This window comes from Epinephelus moara, chromosome 13 (genome assembly GCF_006386435.1).
Source record: "Epinephelus moara isolate mb chromosome 13, YSFRI_EMoa_1.0, whole genome shotgun sequence".
NCBI lineage: Eukaryota > Metazoa > Chordata > Actinopteri > Perciformes > Serranidae > Epinephelus > Epinephelus moara.
The window spans coordinates 13501572-13512173 of record NC_065518.1 but is presented as its reverse complement, the minus strand read 5'-3'; the positions used below and the strand labels follow the sequence as shown (position 1 = coordinate 13512173).

Below are 10602 nucleotides of genomic sequence, written 5' to 3'. Positions count from 1 at the left end.
TTTATTATGCTGATCTGTTCTGTACGACATCTATTGCTCGTCTGTCCGTCCTGGAAGAGGGATCCTTCCTCAGTTGCTCTTCCTGAGGTTTCTACCGTTTTTTTCCCCATTAAAGGGTTTTTTTGGGGAGTTTTTCCTTATCCGCTGTGAGGGTCCAAAGGACAGAAGGATGTTGTATACTGTAAAGCCCTGTGAGGCAAATTGTGATTTGTGATACTGGGCTTTATAAATAAAATTGAATTGAAATTGAATTAAGCAGGTATAAAAAATTGAGTTAAATTAGCATTTCTAAAATTCAGGCTATGGCCCTGCCAACGATAATGTAGTTATGACAAAAACAATGCAGACCTAATGATCACTGTAATGGATTACAAAAATCAAGCAAGTTTCAAAACTTGCTTGAGATAAATGGAAAGAAACGGCTTTCTGGAACAGAAAAATACCTTGTTATTGTAGTTGCTGAGCTAAAACTTGTAAACACACTGGTGTCATTCTTGGAAAGTACCATAGGTAGAGCACAGAGAGGTGAAACATCAAAATCACACAAAATTCTTTATGTCTGTCTGCAAAAAGACTTTACTGAAGGTTTAATGTCTCATCATGCCCATGGTGAGCGGTATGTAGGCTGACAGTGACTCTCTTGCTTCTGGATAAAGACATCAGTGCTGAGCTGGTCCAGCCTGGTAAGAATTCCCAGTTCTGCTAATTAAAGTGCTGTTCGATGCCCCTGGGCTGGCACCGCAGACAGCTACATGGCCTACGGAGCTAATTGCGGGGGAAATTCTGTCTCAGGCATCGGAGTCTTCTGCACCCTCAGATCGTGCTGGCCTTGAAGGAAAATTACAAACACAGCCTGATAGAGTATCTCCCCATGCTCTCTAACTACACAGCAGTTTCCAGAAGTCTGTGCCCACCCTTTCCAATTAGGAAGTGCAAAGGCCAAAAGTTGTCAAATATTATTACAGAGCAAAGTCGGAGTAGGAAGATGGCAGGGAAAAATGTGAACAGAGGCAGTTGGTTTCCTTGATGAATACAGGGCTGTGATTAAACGCAAATATAGCTTTTACCTTTAGTTCATTACTTTTTTGTTTGACAGAAGTCCTTTTATTAAAAGGTAAGGGGGCTCTGCTTCTTATCGCCTAGACTGGTGCACCTTTCTAAGGGGGAAAACTGCCCTAAAGCCATTAACAAAATACAGTTTCAGGCCATAAACCTATACAGCAGGGGTGTCAAACTCCTTTTAGTCCATGGGCCACATGCAGGCCACTTTGATCTCAAGTGGGCCGGACCAGTAAAACCATCACTTAATAATGTATAAATAATAATTTTGCGTCATTCGTGTTGCATCCATCACCAGCGGGAATTCGTTGCCGTATGTTTGACATCCCTTCTATACAGTTTTCCACATTGTTCCCTGATTAATATAATGCAGAATCCAGTCTTGTTGAAACAACCAGTTACCTGGAGAAAATGTGACACTGCACGTTTCTACAAACCACAATTACAATACATTAGTATGTTTGCTATTTATCATATCATATCAACATTTGTAAAGTGGTGTAGCATAAGTTGACTTGGTCATCTGGAGGGAATGGTGGTTGGCATGTCACTTTGACCAGATGTCTGCCAAGCTGCTGACCACAACACTAGTTGCTTTTTAGTGAGTCATTGCTGTTTCCAACGGCTTTTCAGACGCCAAACGTGGGTGTTTTGTAGCAACCATCTGTGTTTTGCCAGCGTCTTTTTAGGTGTGTTTCCATTTGCCTTGTAGGCTCCAAACATGGGTGTTCTGTAGTGACCCACTGGTAGAGATAGTATCACTGAGAGTGGTTGTTTTTTTACCAAGATGTCACTGCATTGCCTGCGGGGACTGTGCCCCAAAAACTGGGTATTTTATGATGTTTTTCCTAACCATAACCAAGACGTGTTTGTGCCTAAACATAGCGCTGCTGAGATGTAAAGTGTCAATGTATCCACCACATAGCAGACATGGGGGAAAGTCACACATGTGCAAGTCTCAAGCAAGTCCCAAGTTAGTTGTGGTGAGAATCAAGCAAGTCAAGTCAAGTCCCTGCTATAAGTCAAGCAAGTCAAGTCACATACAGCAAACATCTCCTCATGATCCGCTAGCTACATGTCCTCTGAATATGCTGTGAAAAAGTCCGGTCTCTGTAGGCAGCCCAGGCTCCGCAAATGGCAACAAAAACATTTGGGTCCAGGCTGCACCAACCAGCCAGTGCGAGAAAGCAAGCACACATACATGAGCGCGGTGCCCATGTCTCACGGTCTCGTGAGAAACAGAAGTGACACCTTTCGAGTCATCTGTCTCAAGTCAAAGTCATGTCTCAAGTCGTGAATACAAAGTCAAAGTTGAGTCTTTTATCAACGTTAGTCAAGCAAGTCTAAAGTCATAATAGTTGTGACTCGAGTCAGTCTCGAGTCAAGTCATGTGACTCAAGTCCCCCATCTCTGCCACATAGTAACATGCAAATGTAACATATCCATGGTTTGCAGAAACCTACAGTGCCACCATTTTTTCTCATGATTGGGTTGGCAAACCACGAACACATTACCTTTGCATGTTTCATACATATTAAATTGAAGTTTTCTAAAGTAATGTTATATATAAGTACACTGCGTCACCAAGTGGTGGAGGGGATTGTGGTTGGCATGCCAGACACCTGCCACGCTGCAGACTACAAAACCAGGTATTTTTTAGTGAATCATTACTGTTCCAAGCGGCTTCTTCGACACCAAATGTGGGTGTTTTGTAGAAACCCATCATTGTTTTTTTCTGTGGCTTTTTAGGCATGAAAAGCAGTTGTTTTTTACTGCAACATCGCTGCATTGGATTGAGCCCCTAAATGAGGTACTTTAGGCCAAAACATGAACTTTTTCTACCCGTAACCGTAAAGTTTCAACGTTCCCGTGACATAATAATGTGCAAATGTGAATTATATGTGGTTTGCAGAAATGTTTAGTGGACATGCTTTGTCATATCTTTTCCTATCTTCTTTTAGTATTCTGTTTATAGTTGTGTTTTTTGTACATTTGTATATTTTTATGTTCTGCTACATTGGTGTTTAAGGATGTTGTGATTTGTACAATACTCATTGGACAGGTTATTGTGATGTGGTCATCAGTCCTCTGCTCCTCAGAGCTGATCTCATCTAATTAGTGGCACCAGCTGACTGATTCATCACACCTGGTAGGAATCTGTGTGTGTCTATATCTGCTCTGTGAAGCACGTACATCAGTAGCACTGATGATAGTCAAGGACTGAAACGTTTGCTGCCGTTTTTATTTACTTTTTATTGTTTTTTGCACTTTGAGGTTAAATAAATGGACAATTTTTTTTGTTGCATTGATCTCAGCCTGTGAACCTTTTTTGTGGCTGTCCAGCCCAGTTGCACTGGTGTGCGGTATCTAATCTGCCGTCCTTTCAGAAATGTTTAGTGCCAACATTTTTTCTGGCGACAAGGTTGAAAAGTTTGGACTGAATATTTCCAGGGCAATCAGTATGACTACAGGTTAACCTTTTTCATAACAAAACACATACACACACACACACAGTCCTCTGGGAGCTCACAGTGGATTTCTCAAGAGCTCATGGAATAAAGTGTGTGTGTACTGTACAGTATGTGAGCACAGTTGACAGTTGACCTAATTTCAATATACAGTAGCTTCAAGATAGGGTTTATTTCACCCAGTGCCCTGTGGATAGAAAACCATTGTGTCACCCATCAAGAAGAAGAAGATATACTTTATTAATCTCTGAGGGGAAATTTGAAGTTTTCCCTCAGGCCCGAAATACACACACATGCACAAACAGGACCAATACATGCTTTAAAAGGAGAGATGTTAGAGCAAAGTGGATGCCCATGTACAAGCACCCTGAGCAGTTGGGGGTTTGGTGCCTTGCTCAACTCAAGGGCGTCTCAGCAGTGCCCAGGAGGTGAACTGGCACCTCTCCAACAACCAGTCCACACTCTACATTTGGTCCAGACACGGACTTGAAGCACCAACTCCTAAACCCAAGATGATGAGTTGTTTTGACGCAGTATTCGAGTTCTTAATTGAATTTAATTTTTTTGCATTCCAATTTAAGTGTTAAAACTGAAATGAAGCAAATGAAAAAATGGGCAGGGTCATTAAGTAGCTGCAAACTGTCACCAGAAGAAAATGTTGGCATTGTATGTTTCTGCAAACTGCAGATAGAATACATTTATATGTTTCATACGTATCAACATTTCTAAAGTGACGTAGTTCTGACTTTGTCATCAAGAGGTGGAGGGCATAATGGATGGCTTAACACTTGGTTGACACGGCCTCAAAGCTACAGATGACTGTTTGAGACCAACAAGCAACAGCACCAGTTGTTTTTAAGCAAGACATTGGCAGAATTTTCAGCTGCAATTGTGCCACCAGAAGCAGGCATTTTAACCCAAAACATGATCTACTCTTAATCATTACCAGGTGGGTTTTGTGCTTGAACATAACCACATGTAAAGAAACACAAAGTTTAACATATCCTCTGCACAGTAATATACACACGTTACATATCCATGGTAATAATAATAAGTGTATCATATGCACATTTTTTTTCCACAACTGTTGATGCATTAGTTAAAGTTTAAAGGTAAAACTTATTGTATACAACTTCAAAATTAATTGGGAGAAACATGGCGGAGAAAATTATGTGTTTATTTAGCCAATGAGACTCCACATGATTATTGTATGTAGCATATATGACACCTTGCTTTAAATTAGGGAAATTTGTCATGACTTTTTTCCCTTTGTACTGCTTTGCTTTTTTCTTTTATTTTTCTCTTGTTAGTGTACTTATTGAATGTAAAAAATGTTCATTAAAAAAGGACAAAAAAATTAAATTAAACAATAAATATTTTTTTAAATTAATCAATTAAAAATGTGTGTCTACTACTGGCTCAAAAATCAAAAATAATCATATTTTAGTTTGGGGGAATAAGACAGCTGTAAATAAAAAAATAAACAATAAAAAAAAATTTAAAAGAAATAAATATCACTGAGTCCAAATACTGTCTTGAGTTTAATTGGTGACCCAATGGTTTCCTATCCCACTGAAAAAATAAAAAAATAAAAAATTACTTCAATTGATCACACATAACTATTTATATATATTATATATTATAATTATTTTTTCATTGATTTATTTCTTGTCAGCCCAGTTAATCTCACTTGTTAACTTGATTTGAACAAACTTAATTCACTTGTTTTACCAACTGAAGTAATTATTTGGTCAAAAAATTCTCTGTTTTTTTTTTAAAATTTATTTCTTATTTATTTATTTATTTATTTATTTATTTAGTTGTTTGTTTATTTATTCATTTATTTATTGTAGTTAAACTTACACCATTATTGCCATAATGCTTTATTTTTTTATATAGTTTTTTTTTAAATATTTATATATATTTTTTATTTATTTATTTATTTATTGTAGTTAAATTTACGCCATTACTGCCTCGATGCTTTATTGACACAAACGTGATAGAATTTGACCCAGGGATTTTTAGTGTGATGTTAGAAAGGGTGCTACTCTACAGTTATACATAACATATTCTAACTTCATAGTATTAAAATAACACACACTCTGGCACAGTAATTGAAGCAATGGGAATGTTAAGTCGGGTCCTATATTTAGAGCAAATGTTTAATAATGTCTGCATACTCAAAAAAGACCCGCAGACTTTATGTACTGAGCCGAGGCAGTGGGAGGTGAGATTATGCCCATCTCTTTGTATTTAGAAGTTAAGCACATAGGTTGCCATGGAGACCTGATGGTACTATAATTCATATCTTCACAGACACTGTTAGCAGCGCACAGCAGACTCATGCTATGTCAGTAAACACTTACTGTAAACATAATTAAAGTGTTGAAATGTGTAAAGTTTAAACAATAATCCCTACTTTTTATCTTCCTCTTTTTTCCCTCATCATCTGAGTGTGATGAACAAGCCGACAGTGCTGTAAAATACTTATTTCTCCTGCGTTATTTTTCTAATGTGGTGACCTTTTAAGAGAGATGAAAGAATGAGGCAGTGCTCCAATCAATCAAATTCATAAATCCCTAATCCCACAGTGAAGGGATCAGAAAAGACTTGTGAAAAGGGCAAATGCCAGCGAGGGTTCTGCTGCACCATGTGCACCAGATTGAAAAGCTTGTTTTGTTTATATTTGTGAGGTAGAATTTTCCAGTTGGCTTTACAGGAAAATCCAAGAGTCGTTTAAAGTTCTGGAACAATTATCGCTGTCTGTCTACATCCAGGTTTAGTTTCCCATAGTTATATGCAAACTTGTGCCATAATGTAATTAGATTTTTGGCTGTTTATTGTGTTTGGATTTTGATTAGCCATGCAAGCTCTGGGTCCACCACTTTTGTCTAGACCAACTTTATTATTGGATGGATTGACATGGAATTTTGCACAGATATTTGTGGGCCCCAGAGGATGAATCCTACTTACTCTGATGATCCCCTGTTTACCATAGTGTCACCATGAGTTTGACATTTGTGGTTTGAGTAAAATGTCTCAACAACTATTGGATTGGTTTCCATGAAATTCAGTGCACAGAAGCTCCAGTTTATTAGAGTTCATTTCAAATCCAGTGCTGTGCAGCTCTGACCCATTTATGCATTCACATACAGTGGTTACCACTTTGTATTAAAATCCCCTGCTTATATTAACGATAGCAGGACGATATATAACAATTAAATAGCCTAAACCATTTACAATAAATGAATAACCTTGGACATGGGGAGGGACAGGCAGAGGATCAACGTCTGATAATTATGAGCTATGGATAAATATTTTTGGGGCTATGACATTAAACACAATAAACAAGTATTGAGGTTAGCACGACAAACAGAATGGCGTGCGATTAAATCACTATGCTGGTTCCTGGTGTGCCGCTCAGCTACGGCAGCACCGGAGAGAGAGTTATACATAAGAACGGGACGGTGTGCTGGTGTTGCTCTGCGTTTTTTCTAGAGGATGTGAATGGAAACACATCCAACATATACTAACATCACCCAGATGTGTCGATCACTGGGACAAGGAAAAAACAAACCAGAGACCAGCTCTTTATCCCTGCTGCTTTCTAGCAGCCTTAGGATGCAAATGCAGGACAGGATATGTTGTAGACGTTGAGGGTTTATTAATGGAAACACACTGAACATGATAACGCACAGCAGGCTAAGCCATGACCCAGATTTGCAAATTACCAGCCGCACCCTTATTGTAGCGTAACCTTCAGGGGTTGTTTTTTTTTCAGGGTGGATCTGTGTGGATAAATGAAAAATGAAAACAATAAACAGTGTATTTTGGGTGGTAACGCTTTACGTGACATTTTAAATCCTGTTGGTAGCATGTTACCTTACTTTATTACTGCTAAAACGTAATATATTACTTTAAGGCATTAACCCCAACACTGGTTATGCCACTGAGTAATGTTTTTGCTGAACATTATGATGTCACAGTGAATCTGACCTTTGACCTTTTGGATATAAAATGTCATCACTTCATCATTTCATTCTATTGGACATTTGTGTGAAATTTTGTTTTAGTTAACGTATGAATTCTTGAGTTATGGCCAAAAACTAGTTTTGTGAGGTCACAGTTACCTTGACCTTTGACCACCAAATTTATTTCATTCATTTTTGAGTTCATGTGGACATTTATGCCAGATTTGAAGAAATATGGATACAGATGTATGGATGGACAACCCCAAAACGTAATGCCTCCAGCCAGGGCTGCCGCTGAAGCGGACGCCTGATAAAATCTGACATAGCTCAAAAAGATCCATGGTTAATGTGCTGGATCATCAATATATGAGAGCTTTCTTTTCTCGTTTTACAAAATTGAATGTTCTCTTAAAACAACCTTCAAACACCAGATATCACCTGGGTTTAAGCCAACTGACGCCATATTTCCACTGCATGGTACGTTACAGCACGGCCCTACTCAACTCACTCTTTGTGGCACTACCTCGGAGGAGGTTTGGAGCAAGCTGAACTCATACTAAAAGTTGGAGTTAAAAGCCTGCAGACCACTGATTGGTCTGAGAATCGTCACTGGGACATCCTTTACAAACCTGCCATTTTTAAATAGCCAAGCTACCATCAATAGCAGCCACTTATTTTCCTTCTCTCGACCTAAACAACCCACACAATTATGCCATAAATTACACCATACAAATGATGAAATGCAGGAGTTCCCCTGTTTGGTTGCAGATGGAAGGATTCAGTCAGTGTGGCATTGAAGATGATGTCACAGCTGATTCATGCGGCGTTGCTGTGGCGACCAGATGAGAATCCGGCCTACACTAAGCGGTTACTTTCTGTAGTTGAAAACAAAAGTTAAAAAAGGACCTGGTACCAAGAGTGAGTCAAACTGAACCGTACTCTGCGGTGGAAATAGATCTGGCACAAAATCCGACCCCTACATTCATCCTTTAGTTAGCTTGGACGAGAAAATCCTCGTCCTCCACCATCTGCATCTCTGCGTGCATGTCTGTGGGGTTCCTACTCACGACCAGAGGGAGCTCCTGCCTTGTGTGATGACCCCTGTGAACTTTGTCAGCCTCCTGGCATCCACCTCGAACCACTGCAGCGGGTCATCCCTCCCAGCGCACCAGGCCCCGTCATAGAGGTCATCTTCATAAAGGCCAGCCTGCGGGCCAGAAACAGCCGTGTGGAGCAGAATTTTATTCCAGATGTCCATGTGGAGACACAAACACACAGTCTGTGTATGGTGCAACACAGCGACTGGTAATGCTGACCGCCTCCGTGTTGCTTGTTTTTGTTGCACATTTATTAAAGGAGTTAACAGAGGAGAGGGTGAAGCATGCAAAAGTCAACAAGGCTAAGATCTTTAAGAGTTTATTCTGTGTCTTCTAACGTGATAAAGGCAGCATAGCTACTGTACATTTTGGTTACATCACCCAAAATAGACTGGATGATACTTAAATTGGGTGAACAAAGGCAAAAACAAAGCCAGTGAGGGTGAGTTATGGGAATGAACACAGGACACATCTGTGAGACAGGGCTGAGCATTGAAATCACCGTCTGGGCTTTTTCCTCCCCATTTCCCAGCATTCAACGGTCTCAGTGTACGTGATACTGATGGAACGTGAGGACACATTTTCTTGACACTTGCTCTGTTCAACAGCTGAAAATGTTAAATTAATTATGATCCATAAAACACCACTCTCTCCGTGAAGCGCGCCCTGTGCCAGTTGACAGTGTTGGCTCAGAGCGACATGTGTGAACAGTCACACACATGCTGCGTGTGCTGACAGGTCACATCGTTCATCTTCTTTGTCCAAATGTTAACATCACGATGACATACTGCACCCACATGCTGACTGCATGCTATCGCTGCCTCTTTATAGTGACTGTCAGGTCTCTTTGATGTACACTGGCTCATTATTTAAAGATGTGAACACATGAGAATGGGACTTGGCATAATTTATAAACATTTATGTATACTCACGTCAAAGACAGTGGCGTAGAGGAGGGTATACGCAGGATGCAGGGTATACCCTCCTCTTTTTCTGTCTCTGTCTCTAGGAGAGTGAACCCACCTCCTCCTCTGTAACCTACCCATCTACCTAGCTGTACACCCACCTCATCAACTACCACTACAGGGTACATTATGTCAGTTCAAGGGAAAACTCGTCACCTTTAATGTGGATGTCCACTCCGTGTTGAGCGTAAATCTTGTCCACTGAAGAATAAATTCCTCAGTGCGAGCTACATTGACAGAGAAGGCTGCAGATCTGTCGTTCTTCCTGCATCCAGCGCCATCATTTGTCACCTCCAGTAGCCCGAGGGTGTGCTCTAGATGCTGCTAAAAAACAGGACTTCCTTGTTCTCCTCACTTGTATTGCACGTTAGCTATGTTTCCAAATGCAAATATGGCATCCAAAAATATGAGTGCAGAGGATGTTGTGGACGAGGATACATTTTTCTGAGTTTTGGCTGTCTCAGATCTTCAGCCGTATTTATTCAAGCCAAAGTATGCAGCTGTAGTAATGCAGTAGAGAGCTGACAAGGCTGCAGCTGCATTAGCTTTGTGAGAGGATATGGCCAACCAGGACCACTCAGGACCTGAGTTGCCTTTGGGTGTCAGAAGCTTGCACGAAATGCATCCTAGTAAATGTACTGTATTTAAAGTCTTTATCAAAGTCTTTAACAAGAAAAAGTAAAGCTGGGGCAGGCAGTTTTATTTTGGTGTCATGGGGCAAAATTCCCATAATTACCTATATTGTAATTCAAGTGATCTGGGAGAAAACTAGACTTCTGCATCTCCGCTTGGCTCTGCTTTTAAGCTTTAGAAAATCTAGCCCATGACTGGAGACTCTGGCCAATCACAGGTCATGAAAGACAGAGAGGGCGTTCCTATTGGCTGTTCTACAAATGTACGTCCCTTCAGTGAAAGCCTCAGTTGGGGAGTATCCTGCAGAGAAGGTCTGACAACAAATGAAATAAAACACAAGTTAATATCGGTGCTGCATTTCAGTGATGGAGAGATAATGTTGCTTATAGAGCCGTTTCAAGTTCAAGCT

The 10602-nt window shown here is 40.2% G+C and overlaps 1 protein-coding gene across 1 annotated transcript in view; it reads right to left on the bottom strand.

Annotated features, from left to right (window-relative positions):
- cpxm2 (carboxypeptidase X (M14 family), member 2) overlaps positions 1-10602 on the bottom strand; it is a 56219-nt gene that overhangs the window by 27774 nt on the left and 17843 nt on the right. The window contains exon 4 of the mRNA XM_050060069.1: positions 8566-8705. Coding sequence (XP_049916026.1) covers positions 8566-8705 — 140 coding nt within the window. The remainder of the gene's footprint in view (positions 1-8565; positions 8706-10602) is intronic.